Source organism: Salmo trutta, chromosome 12 (genome assembly GCF_901001165.1).
Source record: "Salmo trutta chromosome 12, fSalTru1.1, whole genome shotgun sequence".
Classification (NCBI taxonomy): domain Eukaryota; kingdom Metazoa; phylum Chordata; class Actinopteri; order Salmoniformes; family Salmonidae; genus Salmo; species Salmo trutta.
Window position 1 is genome coordinate 41,670,774 of NC_042968.1, and position 14,657 is coordinate 41,685,430.

Below are 14,657 nucleotides of genomic sequence, written 5' to 3' on the forward strand. Positions count from 1 at the left end.
GGTACATAGGTTACAGGACGAGGAACTTGTCTGAATCAGAGACCGTTGCAGCCGGTACCAAGGTTACAGGACGAGGGACTGGTCTGAATCGGAGACCGCTGCAGTCGGTACCAAGGTTACAGGACGAGGGACTGAATCAGAGACCGCTGCAGCAGGTACCAAGGTTACAGGACGAGGGACTGGTCTGAATCAGAGACCGCTGCAGCCGGTACCAAGGTTACAGGACGAGGGTCTGGTCTGAATCAGAGACCGCTGCAGCCGGTACCAAGGTTACAGGACGAGGGTCTGGTCTGAATCAGAGACCGCTGCAGTCGGTACCAAGGTTACAGGATGAGGGACTGGTCTGAATCAGAGACCGCTGCAGCCGGTACCAAGGTTACAGGACAAGGGACTGAATCAGAGACCGCTGCAGCCGGTACCAAGGTTACAGGACGAGGGACTGGTCTGAATCAGAGACCGCTGCAGCCGGTACCAAGGTTACAGGACGAGGGACTGGTCTCAATCAGAGACCGCTGCAGCCGGTACCAAGGTTACAGGACGAGGGACTGGTCTGAATCAGAGACCGCTGCAGCCGGTACCAAGGTTACAGGACAAGGCACTGGTCTGAATCAGAGACCGCTGCAGCCGGTACCAAGGTTACAGGATGAGGGACTGGTCTGAATCGGAGACCGCTGCAGTCGGTACCAAGGTTACAGGACGAGGGACTGGTCTGAATCGGAGACCGCTGCAGCCGGTGCCAAGGTTACAGGACGAGGCTGCAGCCGGTACCAAGGTTACAGGACGAGGGACTGAATCAGAGACCGCTGCAGCCGGTACCAAGGTTACAGGACGAGGGACTGGTCTGAATCAGAGACCGCTGCAGTCGGTACCAAGGTTACAGGACGAGGGACTGGTCTGAATCAGAGACCGCTGCAGCCGGTACCAAGGTCACAGGACGAGGGACTGGTCTGAATCAGAGACCGCTGCAACCGGTACCAAGGTTACAGGACGAGGGTCTGGTCTGAATCAGAGACCGCTGCAGTCGGTACCAAGTTTACAGGACGAGGGACTGGTCTGAATCGGAGACCGCTGCATCTGGTACCAAGGTTACAGGACGAGGGACTGGTCTGAATCAGAGACCGCTACAGCCGGTACCACGGTTACAGGACGAGGGTCTGGTCTGAATCAGAGACCGCTGCAGTCGGTACCAAGGTTACAGGATGAGGGACTGAATCAGAGACCGCTGCAGCCGGTACCAAGGTTACAGGACGAGGGAGTGGTCTGAATCGGAGACCGCTGCAGCCGGTACCAAGGTTACAGGATGAGGGACTGGTCTGAATCAGAGACCGCTGCAGCCGGTACCAAGGTTACAGGACGAGGGACTGGTCTGAATCAGAGACCGCTGCAGCCGGTACCAAGGTTACAGGACGAGGGACTGGTCTGAATCAGATACCGCTGCAGTCGGTACCAAGGTTACAGGACGAGGGACTGGTCTGAATCAGAGACCACTGCAGCCGGTACCAAGGTTACAGGACGAGGGTCTGGTCTGAATCAGAGTCCGCTGCAGTCGGTACCAAGGTTACAGGATGAGGGACTGAATCTGAGACCGCTGTAGCCGGTACCAAGGTTACAGGACGAGGGACTGGTCTGAATCGGAGACCGCTGCAGCCGGTACCAAGGTTACAGGATGAGGGACTGGTCTGAATCAGAGACCGCTGCAGCCGGTACCAAGGTTACAGGACGAGGGTCTGGTCTGAATCAGAGACCGCTGCAGCCGGTACCAAGGTTACAGGACGAGGGACTGGTCTGAATCAGAGACCACTGCAGCCGGTACCAAGGTTACAGGACGAGGGACTGGTCTGAATCAGAGACCGCTGCAGCCGGTACCAAGGTTACAGGATGAGGGACTGGTCTGAATCAGAGACCGCTGCAGCCGGTACCAAGGTTACAGGACAAGAGACGGGTCTGAATCAGAGACCGCTGCAGCCGGTACCAAGGTTACAGGACGAGGGACTGGTCTGAATCAGAGACCACTGCAGCTGGTACCAAGGTTACAGGACGAGGGACTGAATCAGAGACCGCTGCAGCCGGTACCAAGGTTACAGGATGAGGGACTGGTCTGAATCAGAGACCGCTGCAGTCGGTACCAAGGTTACAGGACGAGGGACTGGTATTTATAGGTTGTTATTTTCTTTCCAATCTTCACACCTCACAGTGTTTCACTAAAACCCTTTCAGCTCCATGGTATAATGATCTCCAGATATACTCCACAGTAGTTTATCAACCTGTCGGTAACCAGTTTATAATAGCAATAAGGCACCTCATGGGTTTGTGGTATATTGGTCAATATACTACGGCTAAGGGCTGTATCCAGGCACTCCGCGTTGCGTAGTGCATATGAACAGTCCTTAGCCGTGGTATATTGGCCATATACCACACCCACTCGTTTCTTATTGCTTAATTATGCCATTACGGTTTTAGTACGGTTGTTTTTTTTTACAGCAGAAGGAACCAGCGCTGAAAGGTCTCCATGTTCCTGTTACTATAAGGAGCTCCGCGAGGTTTTGGACAGCACATGGTTTCATTTTATGGCTTCATGACTGCCTGGGTTAGCCTATACTGTATCTGTCATAGCCAGGCTATCGTTAGTGTGTTCCGTCGAAGACGCGCATCGGGAGACCAAGCCTTCACTTGTTGTTGGCGGCTTTCTCACAAGTGATAAACGCATAACCATTTCCTCTAAACGATGCGTAAAAGTAGCCTAAATTCAACATCTGGAACTTGACACAGCAGTGTTACTGGACTGAGTGTGATACATAGACCAGATTGTCTACCATGCGAGGCTCTGGACAAAAATCACCACTTTCTCCGGAGATAGCAGCCCTGTCATTTCTTAACTCCTGGAACGTCTGGACGAGGACGCCGTGGCTGTGTGAGAGAAAACCATGCTGCTACCGGGTAACGAAACGGGCTACGTCTGGACCGAGTTATTAAACACCGGCAACCTGACGGTGGGGGCCGGTGAAGAAGACAACGGTGGTGCGGAGGCGGTGATTGTTCCCGTTATTTTTGGATGTATATTTTTCCTGGGTGTCGTCGGGAACTCTCTAGTGATTATAGTAATAGGGAAAATCAAGGCCCGGCGTAACAGAAGTACGACAAACATTTTTATCCTCAATTTAAGTATAGCGGACATATTGTTTCTGCTATTTTGTGTCCCGTTCCAGGCTACTATATACTCCCTACCCGAGTGGATATTTGGAGCCTTTTTATGTAAATGTGTTCACTATTTGGTGATGGTGTGTATGCTGGTGAGCATCTTCACTCTTGTTGCCATGTCAGTGGACAGGTACATAGCTGTTGTACACTCCAAAAAGTCCCCCTGCATTCGCAACAGGAGGAATGCCCTCATTGGGGTCTGTGTTATTTGGGCGCTATCGTTCATATTCTCTATACCAGTGGCTCAACACCAGATACTTACTGACCATCCGGAAGCGCCAAACAGTTCGTTCTGCTGGGAAGCGTGGTACGCAAGCGCTTCCAAACACACCTACAAAGTCACTATTTTAGTCATTGGATATCTGTTGCCGTTGGGGTTGATCATATGCTGCTATGCGAAGGTAAGACAACTTATCTTCTGTAGTAGAGAAACTGTCAAACGCTTATCTTTTACGCACAGGTTAAGGTGTACATTAGTGAGGTTGGAACACTCTCCTGTATAATGGAAAATGACACATTGACACATGATGACATTTATTGGGCTTTAATGGTAATGTTTTTCATTCAAGAGCGGCAATAAATGCTGTGAGCGAGAACAAAGTGCGAAAGTGCGGCACCACTGCGCTCCGGAAAACCTGCGCGTGTGTCAGTGCTCTTTGTACCCGGCTGCGTGACAGTTTTTTACCCCGTGCGGTGTTGGGTTAAGAGGGCTAGAATTTCTGACAGCCCTATATAGTCCTTCATATGGTTTACTACAGACTGGACTACTTCGACAAACTGCTTTGGTTGTTATTTGTTACAAATCACATATTGTCGCTTAACCCATAACTAAAATACTGTCACTTAACCCAGAACTAAAATACTGTCACTAACCCATAACTAAAATATTGTTGTTTTTAACCCATAACTAAAATACTGTCACTTAAACCATAACTAGAATACTGTCACTAATACATAACTGAAATACTGTTGTTTTTAACCCAGAACTAAAATACTGTCACTAACCAAGAACTAAAATACTGTTGTTTTTAACCCATAACTGAAATACTGTTGTTTTTAACCCAGAACTAAAATACTGTTGTTATTAACCCAGAGCTAAAATCCTGTTGTTTAACCCAGAGCTAAAATCCTGTTGTTTTTAACCCATAACTTAAATCCTGTTGTTTAACCCAGAGCTAAAATCCTGTTGTTTTTAACCCATAACTTAAATACTGTTGTTTAACTCAGAGCTAAAATACTGTTGTTTTTAACCCAGAACTAAAATCCTGTTGTTTTTAACCTAGAACTAACATCCTGTTGTTTTTAACCAGGAACTAAAATCCTGTTGTTTTTAACCCAGAACTAAAATCCTGTTGTTTTTAACCTAGAACTAAAATCCTGTTTTTTTACCTAGAACTAAAATCCTATTGTTTTTAACCTAGAACTAAAATCATTTTGTTTTTAACCTAGAACTAAAATCCTGTTGTTTTTAACCTAGAACTAAAATCCTGTTGTTTTTAACCCAGAACTAAAATCCTGTTGTTTTTAACCCAGAACTAAAATCCTGTTTTTTTACCTAGAACTAAAATCCTGTTGTTTTTAACCCAGAACTAAAATCCTTTTGTTTTTAACCTAGAACTAAAATCCTGTTGTTTTTAACCTAGAACTAAAATCCTGTTGTTTTTAACACAGAACTAAAATCCTGTTGTTTTTAACCCAGAACTAAAATCCTGTTGTTTTTAACCCAGAACTAAAATCCTGTTGTTTTTAACCCAGAACTAAAATCCTGTTGTTTTTAACCCAGAGCTAAAATCCTGTTGTTTTTAACCCAGAACTAAAATCCTGTTTTAACCTAGAACTAAAATTCTGTTTTTAACCCAGAGCTAAAATCCTGTTGTTTTTAACCCAGAACTAAAATCCTATTGTTTTTAACCCAGAACTAAAATCCTGTTGTTTTTTACCCAGAACTAAAATCCTGATGTTTTTAACCCAGAACTAAAATCCTGTTGTTTTTAACCCAGAACTAAAATCCTGTTGTTTTAACCCAGAACTAAAATCCTGTTGTTTTTAACCTAGAACTAAAATCCTGTTGTTTTTAACCTAGAACTAAAATCCTGTTTTTAACCCAGAGCTAAAATCCTGTTGTTTTTAACCCAGAACTAAAATCATATTGTTTTTAACCCAGAACTAAAATCCTATTGGTTTTAACCCAGACCTAAAATCCTGTTGTTTTTAACCCAGAACTAAAATCCTGTTGTTTTTAACCCAGAACTAAAATCCTATTGTTTTTAACCTAGAACTAAAATCTTGCATAATTTGGTCAGATGCTATGTTTACATTGTCTGTCCAAGATAGATGACCATTGAAATGACATCCACAGATCCTTTAATAATAATAGGCATAAATATACTAGTAGACAGAATGGCAGCAGCATACAGTACGTGGTGAGTGAGTGTGTGTGGGTGTTATTGTGTGTATGTGTGTTAGTGTGTGTGACTGTTATTGTGTGTATGTGTATTAGTGTGTATGTGTGTGTGGAGGGGGATTTAGTTTGAGTGGGTGTGGTGGTGAGTGAGTGAGTGAGTATGTGTCTGTGTGTGTGTGTGTGTGTGTGTGTGTGTGTGTGTGTGTGCGCGCGTGTGTGTGTGTGTAAGAGTGTCAGTGTAGGCGTGATAGGAAGGTACACACAGCCATAAAACACACGTTTTTCCAGCAGCAGACTATGATCGATAATGTCAAAAGCCGCACTGAAGTCCAACAAAACAGCCCCCTTTGTCACGGTTGTCGTAAGGAGAAGCGGACCAAAGTTCAGAGTGTGTGTCGTTCCACATTTTATTTACACTGTGAAACTATGCAATACATATAAATAAACTGAATAACAAAAACAACAAACCGTGACGCAGAGTTAACATACACTACTCAAAAACAATCTCCCACAAACCCAGGTGGGAAAAAACCCTACTTAAGTATGATCTCCAATTAGAGACACACGAGGACCAGCTGCCTCTAATTGGAGATCATCCCAAACAAAACCCCAACATAGAAATACAAAACTAGACCCTGACAACATAGAAATAGAAAACATAGAACAAAAAAAACTGTTACGCCCTGACCTACTCTACCATAGAAAATAACATCTTTCTATGGTCAGGACGTGACACCCTTTTCATCATCAATTTAACTCAGCCAATCGTCAGTCAAACAGGGCTGAAAAGTGACCGTTAGTACTGTTGTTTTTAACCCAGAACTAAAATCCTGTTGTTTTTAACCTAGAACTAAAATCCTGTTGTTTTTAACCCAGAACTAAAATCCTGTTGTTTTTAACCCAGAACTAAAATCCTGTTGTTTTTACCCAGAACTAAAATCCTGTTGTTTTTACCCAGAACTAAAATCCTGTTGTTTTTAACCCAGAACTACAATCCTGTTGTTTTTAACCCAGAACTAAAATCCTGTTGTTTTTAACCCAGAACTAAAATCCTGTTGTTTTTAACCTAGAACTAAAATCCTGTTGTTTTAACCCAAAACTAAAATCTTGTATAATTTGGTCAGATGCTATGTTGTGTGTGTGTGTGTGTGTGTGTGTGTGTGTGTGTGTGTGTGTGTGTGTGTGTGTGTGTGTGTGTGTGTGTGTGTGTATAAGAGTGTCAGTGTAGGCGTGATAGGAAGGTACAAAGCCATAAAACACACGTTTTTCCAGCAGCAGACTATGATCGATAATGTCAAAAGCCGCACTGAAGTCCAACAAAACAGCCCCCTTTTCATCATCAATTTAACTCAGCCAATCGTCAGTCAAACAGGGCTGAAAAGTGACAGTTAACAGGAATATATAAATACGGATGGTAATATACTAATGGTAATATATACATGTAAACAGGGCTGAAAAGTGACAGTTAACAGGAATATATAAATACGGATGGTAATATACCAATGGTAATATATACATGTAAACAGGGCTGAAAAGTGACAGTTAACAGGAATATATAAATACGGATGGTAATATACTAATGGTAATATATACATGTAAACAGGGCTGAAAAGTGACAGTTAACAGGAATATATAAATACGGATGGTAATATACTAATGGTAATAAACAACATGTAAACAGGGCTGAAAAGTGACAGTTAACAGGAATATATAAATACGGATGGTAATATACCAATGGTAATATATACATGTAAACAGGGCTGAAAAGTGACAGTTAACAGGAATATATAAATACGGATGGTAATATACCAATGGTAATAAACAACATGTAAACAGGGCTGAAAAGTGACAGTTAACAGGAATATATAAATACGGATGGTAATATACTAATGGTAATATATACATGTAAACAGGGCTGAAAAGTGACAGTTAACAGGAATATATAAATACGGATGGTAATATACTAATGGTAATAAACAACATGTAAACAGGGCTGAAAAGTGACAGTTAACAGGAATATATAAATACGGATGGTAATATACTAATGGTAATATATACATGTAAACAGGGCTGAAAAGTGACAGTTCACAGGAATATATAAATACGGATGGTAATATACCAATGGTAATATATACATGTAAACAGGGCTGAAAAGTGACAGTTAACAGGAATATATAAATACGGATGGTAATATACTAATGGTAATATATACATGTAAACAGGGCTGAAAAGTGACAGTTCACAGGAATATATAAATACGGATGGTAATATACCAATGGTAATATATACATGTAAACAGGGCTGAAAAGTGACAGTTAACAGGAATATATAAATACGGATGGTAATATACTAATGGTAATATATACATGTAAACAGGGCTGAAAAGTGACAGTTAACAGGAATATATAAATACGGATGGTAATATACTAATGGTAATATATACATGTAAACAGGGCTGAAAAGTGACAGTTAACAGGAATATATAAATACGGATGGTAATATACTAATGGTAATAAACAACATGTAAACAGGGCTGAAAAGTGACAGTTAACAGGAATATATAAATACGGATGGTAATATACTAATGGTAATATATACATGTAAACAGGGCTGAAAAGTGACAGTTAACAGGAATATATAAATACGGATGGTAATATACTGATGGTAATATATACATGTAAACAGGGCTGAAAAGTGACAGTTCACTGGAATATATAAATACGGATGGTAATATACTAATGGTAATAAACAACATGTAAACAGGGCTGAAAAGTGACAGTTAACAGGAATATATAAATACGGATGGTAATATACCAATGGTAATATATACATGTAAACAGGGCTGAAAAGTGACAGTTCACTGGAATATATAAATATGGATGGTAATATACTTATGGTAATATATACATGTAAACAGGGCTGAAAGGTGACTGGTAGCAGAAATATACACTGAATGCACAAAACATTAGGAACACCTTCCTAATATTGAGTTGCAACCCCATCTCCCTGTGAAAAGCCTCAATTTGTCGGTGCGTGGACTCTACAAGGTGTCGAAAGCGTTCCACAGGGATGCTGCCCCAATGCCCCAATGCTTCCCATGGTTGTGTCAAGTTGGCTGGATGTCCTTTGGGTGGTGGACCATTCTTGATACACACGGGAAACTGTTGAGTGTGAAAAACCCAGCTGTGTTGCCGTTCTTGACACACTCAAACCAGTGCACCTGGCACCTGCTACCATACTTTATTTATTTATTTATTATGGATCCCCATCCTGAGGTCCAGCAAAATGAAGGCAGTTATACAATTGTCAAAATATTACAATACATTCATTACAGAATTCACAATCACAATACACTAAGTGTGCGTCCTCAGGCCCATACTCCACTACCACATATCTACACAACACAAAATGTGTGTGTAGTGCTTATGTTATCACAGGTCTACGTTTTTCATTTTATTTCACCAGGTAGGCCAGTTGAGAACAAGTTCTCATTTACAACTGCGACCTGGCCAAGTTATTTTTTTTTTACCTTTAAGAACAGATTCTTATTTTCAATGACGGCCTACCAGGGAACAGCAGGTTAACTGCCTTGTTCAGGGGTAGAATGACAGATTTTTACCTTGTCTGCTCAGGGGATTCGATCTTGCAACCTTTTGGTTACTAGTCCAACGCCCTAACCACTAGGCTACCCTGCCGCCCCATAAAGCAAAGCAGTGCGACACAAACAACACAGAGTTACATATAGAATAAACAAGCGTACAGTCAATAACACAATAGAAAAATCTATATACAGTGTGTGCAACTGTAGTAAGATTAGGGAGGTAAGGCAATAAATAGGCCATAGTGGTGAAATAATTACAATTTAGCAATTGACACTGGAGTGATAGATGTGCAGAAGATGAATGTGCAAGTAGAGATACTGGGGTGCAAAGGAGCAATAAATAAATAACAATATGGGGATGAGGTAGTTGGGTGGGCTATTATCAGATGGGCTGTGTACAGGTGCAATGATCGGTAAGCTGCTCTGACAGCTGATGCTTAAAGTTAGTGAGGGAGATATAAGACTCCAGCTTCAGTGATTTTTGAAATTCCAGAGAACTGGAAGGAAAGGCGGCCAAATGAGGAGTTGACTTTGGGGATGACCAGTGAAATATACCTGCTGGAGTGCATGCTACGGGTGGGTGCTGCCATGGTGACCAATGAGCTGAGGTAAGGTGGGGCTTTACCTAGCAAAGACTTATAGATGACCTGGAGCCAGTGGGTTTGGCAACGAATATGAAGCGAGGGCCAGCCAACGAGAGCACACAGGTCGCAGTGGTGGGTAGTATATGGGGCTTTGGTGACAAAACGGATGGCACTGTGATAGACTACATCCAATATGCTGAGTAGAGTGTTGGAGGCTATTTTGTAAATGACATCGCCGAAGTCAAAGATCGGTAGGATAGTCAGTTTTACGAGGGTATGTTTGGCAGCATGTAATTTTGGATGTAATTTTGGATTGGAGATGCTTAATGTGAGTCTAGAAGGAGAGTTTACAGTCTAACCAGACACCTAGGTATTTGTAGTTGTCCACAAGTCAGAACCGTCCAGAGTAGTGATGCTAGATAGGCGGGTGTGGGCAGCAATCGGTTGAAGAGCATGCATTTAGTTGTACTTGCATTTAAGAGCCGTTTGAGGCCACAGAAGGAGTGTTGTATGGCACTGAAGCTCGTCTGGAGGTTTGTTAACACAGTGTCCAAAGAGGGGCCAGAAATATACAGAATGGTGTCGTCTGCGTAGAGGTGGATCAGCGAATCACCACCAGCAAGAGTGACATCATTGATGTATATAGAGAAAAGAGTCGGCCTGAGAATTGAACCCTGTGGCACCCCCATAGAGACTGCCAGAGGTCCGGACAACAGGCCCTCCGATTTGACACACAGAACTCGATCTGAGAAGTAGTTGGTGAAACAGGCGAGGCAGTCATTTGAGAAACCAAGGCTGTTGAGTCTGCCGATAAGAATGTGGTGATTGACAGAGTCGAAAGCCTTGGCCAGGTTGATGAAGACGGAAGCACAGTATTGTCTTTTATCGATGGTGGTTATGATATCGTTTAGGACCTTGAGCGTGGCTGAGGTGCACCCATGACCAGCTCGGAAACCAGATTGCATAGCGGAGAAGGTACGGTGGGATTCAAAATGGTCAGTGATCTGTTTGTTAACTTGGCTTTCGAAGACTTTATAAAGGCAGGGTAGGATAGATATAGGTCTGTAACAGTTTGGGTCTAGAGTGTCTCCCCCTTTGAAGAGGGGGATGACCGCGGCAGCTTTCCAATCTATAAGGATCTCAGACGATACGAAAGAGAGGTTGAACAGGCTAGTAATAGGGGTTCCAACAATTGCGGCGGATAATTCTAGAAAGATAGAGTCTAGATTGTCGAGCCCAGCTGATTTGTATGGGTCCAGATTTTGCAGCTCTTTCAAAACATCAGCTATCTGCATTTGGGTGAAGGAGAAATGGGGAGGCGTGGGCAAGTTGCTGTGGGGGGTGCAGAACTGTTGACCGGGGTAGGGGTAGCCAGGTGGAAGGCATGGCCAGCTGTAGAAAGATGCTTATTGAAATTCTTGATTATTGTAGATTTATCAGTGGTGACAGTGTTTCTAGCCTCAGTGCAGTGGGCAGCTGGGAGGAGGTGCTCTTATTCTCCATGGACTTTACAGTGTCCCAGAACTTTTTGGAGTTTGTGCTACAGGATGCAAATTTCTGTTTGAAAAAGCTAGTCTTTGCTTTTCTAACTGCCTGTGTATATTGGTTCCTAACTTCCCTGAAAAGTTGAATATTGCTGGGGCTTTTTGATGCTAATGCAGTACGCCACAGGATGTTTTTGTGCTGGTCAAGGGCAGTCAAGTCTGGAGTGAACCAAGGGCTATATCTGTTCTTAGTTGTACATTTTTTGAATGGGGCATGCTTATTTAAGATTGTGAGGAAAGCACTTTTAAAGAATTATCAGGCATCCTCTACAAACAGAATGAGGTCAATATCCTTCCAGGATACCCGGGCCAGGTCGATTAGAAAGGCCTGTTCGCTGAAGTGTTTTAGGGAGCGTTTGACAGTGATGAAGAGGGGTCGTTTGACCGCTAACCCATTACGGACACAGGCAATGAGGCAGTGATCGCTGAGATCCTGGTTGAAGACAGCAGAGGTGTATTTAGAGGGCAGATTTGTCAGGATGATATCTGTGAGGGTGCCCGTGTTTACGGATTTAGGGTTGTACCTGGTAGGTTCCTTGATAATTTGTGTGAGATTGAGGGCATCTAGTTTAGATTGTAGAATGGCCGAGGTGTTAAGCATATCCCAGTTTAGGTCACCTAACAGAACGAACTCTGAAGATAAATGGGGGGCAATTAATTCACATATGGTGTCCAGGGCACAGCTGGGGGCTGAGGAGGGTCTGTAACAAGCGGCAACAGTGAGAGACTTATTTCTGGAAAGGTGGATTTTTAAAAGTAGAAGCTCGAACTGTTTGGGTACAGACCTGGTTAGCATGACAGAACTCTGCAGACTATCTCTGCAGTAAATTGCAACTCCACCCCCTTTGGCAGTTCTATCTTGGCGGAAAATGTTGGAGTTGGGGATGGAAATTTCAGAATTTTTGGTGGCCTTCCTAAACAATGATTCAGACATGGCTAGGACATCAGCGTTGGTGGAGTGTGCTAAAGCAGTGAATAAAACAAACTTAGGGAGGAGGCTTCTGATGTTAACATGCATGAATCCAAGGCTTTTACGTTTACAGAAGTCAACAAATGATAGCGCCTGGGGAATAGGAATGGAACTGGGGGCTCCAGAGCCTGGGTTAACCTCCACATCACCAGAGGAACAGAGGAGGAGTAGGATAAGGGTACGGCTAAAGGCTATGAGAACTGGTCGTCTAGTGCTTTGGTGACAGAGAATAAAAGGAGCAGATTTCTGGGCGTGGTAGAATAGATTCAGGGCATAATGTACAGACAATGGTATGGTAGAATGTGAGTACAGTAGAGGTAAACCTGGCGTTGAGTGACGATGAGCGAGGTGTCATCTCTGGAGGCACCAGTTAAGCCAGGCGAAGTCTCCGCATGTGTGTGGGGTGGGACAAAAGAGCTATCTAAGGCATGTTGAGCAGGACTGAGGGCTCTACAGTGAAATAAAACAATAAAAACTAGCCAAGACAGCAGTAGACAAGGCATATTGACTTTAGAGAGAGGCACAAAGCAATCACAGGTGTTGATCAGGAGAGCTAAGACAACAACGGGTGAATGGCGATGAAAGGGCAGAGCGAATCAGTTAGGTACATACAGGACCTGAGTTCGAGGCTGGGGCCGACAGGTAAACAAAATTAGGTACCGTGTTATTGAAACAGTCCAGGGGGCATCAGCTGTGTAGCTAAGTGATCATAGGGTCAAAAGAGCGGCAATAGGTGAGTTAGGGTGCTGTTCGGTAGTAACTACTACGCTAGGCGAGCAGGGGACACGGCGTTCAGAAAAGCTAGCAGCCCAGGGCTAGTAGACGGTTCTTCGGCGACATCGTAACAGAATAGCCTGTTGAGACAACCTCGGACGATAACGTCGGCAGTCCAGTTGTGAATGGATCGGCGGGGCTCCATGTCGACAATAAAGGGTCCAGGCCAATTGGCAAAGGAGGTATTGTAGCCCTAGAATTAGCTGGTATGTGGGCCTAGCTCGAGGCTAGCTCAAGGCTAGCTGGTGCTTGCTTCCGGATAGAGGCGTTAGCTAACAGTAGCCACTCGTTTGCAGCTAGCTAGCTGCGATGATCCGGTGTAATGATCCAGAGCGGCAGGAATCCGGTGATGTGGTAGAGAGAAGCAGTCCGATATGCTCTGGGTTGATATCGCGCTGTGCAGTCTGGCTGGTGTTGTCCAAACTAAGGCTGGCTGGTGACCGAGAAAAAGGTGAAGACCGCTAGCCGCGGCTAACAAAGACTAGTAGCTAGTTAGCTGTCTAGCTCCTGATGGAAGTTCTAGTTATAAGGAATAAAAATAGCAGATCCGTACCACATTGGGTGAGGCGGGTTGCAGGAAAGTATATTTAGTTTGTATATAGAAAGTGAGATTAAGATATATATGAAAAAGACAGGCTATTTACACGGGATAAAACACTGGATAAGACAAAGACAAACACACACATCCCACTGCTATGCCATCTTGGATTTTTTTGAAATGTTTGTGTTACTTCACAGTCCCCGGTGTTCCATAGGGTGTATTTGTACCTGCTTTTTAAATCTGATTCTACTGCTTGCATCAGTTACCTGATGTGGAATAGAGCTCCATGTAATCATGGCTCTATGTAGTACTGTGCGCCTCCCATAGTCTGTTCTGGACTTGGCATGTCTTGTGAAGTATGCATGGGTGTCCGAGCTGTGCGCTAGTAGTTTGAACAGACAGCTCGGTACATTCATTTTGTCAACACCTCTTACAAAAACAAGTAATGAGGAAGTCAATCTCTCTTCCACTTTGAGCCATGAGTGATTTACATGCATGTCATTAATGTTAGCTCTCTGTGTACTTTTAAGGGCCAGCTGTGCTGCCCTGTTCTGACCCAACTGCAATTTTCCCAAGGCCCTCTTTGTGGCACCTGACCACACAACTGAACAGTAGTCTAGGTGCAACAAAAGCAGATCCTGTAGAACCTGCCTTGTTGATAGTGTTGTTAAGGCAGAGCAGTGCTTTATTATGGACAGACTTCTCCCCATCCTAGCTACTGTTGTATCAATATGTTTTGACCATGACAGTTTATATGTTTTGGCCATGACAGATAGTCTCATGTGGCTCAGTTGGTAGAGCATGGTGTTTGCAACACCAGGGTTGTGGGTTTTATTCCCACGGGGGACCAGTATGGAGCAAAAATGTATGAAATGTATGTGTTCACTACTGTAAATTGCTGCAGATAAGAGCATCTGCTTAATGACTAAAATGTAAATGTATAATCCAGGTTTACTCAAAGCAGTTTAGTCACCTCAACTTGCTCAATTTCCACATTATTCATTACGAGATGTAGTTGAGGTTTAGGGTTTAATGCTTTTA

General features: G+C 43.5%; 1 protein-coding gene across 1 annotated transcript in view; it reads left to right on the forward strand.

Moving 5' to 3' along the window:
- Nucleotides 1–2,492: 2,492 nt before the first annotated feature.
- The window catches only part of galr1b (galanin receptor 1b), a 45,102-nt gene continuing 32,937 nt past the window's right edge, over nucleotides 2,493–14,657 (forward strand). The window contains exon 1 of the mRNA XM_029768338.1: nucleotides 2,493–3,599. Within this exon, the coding sequence (XP_029624198.1) occupies nucleotides 2,925–3,599 (675 nt within the window). The 5' untranslated portion in view covers nucleotides 2,493–2,924. The remainder of the gene's footprint in view (nucleotides 3,600–14,657) is intronic.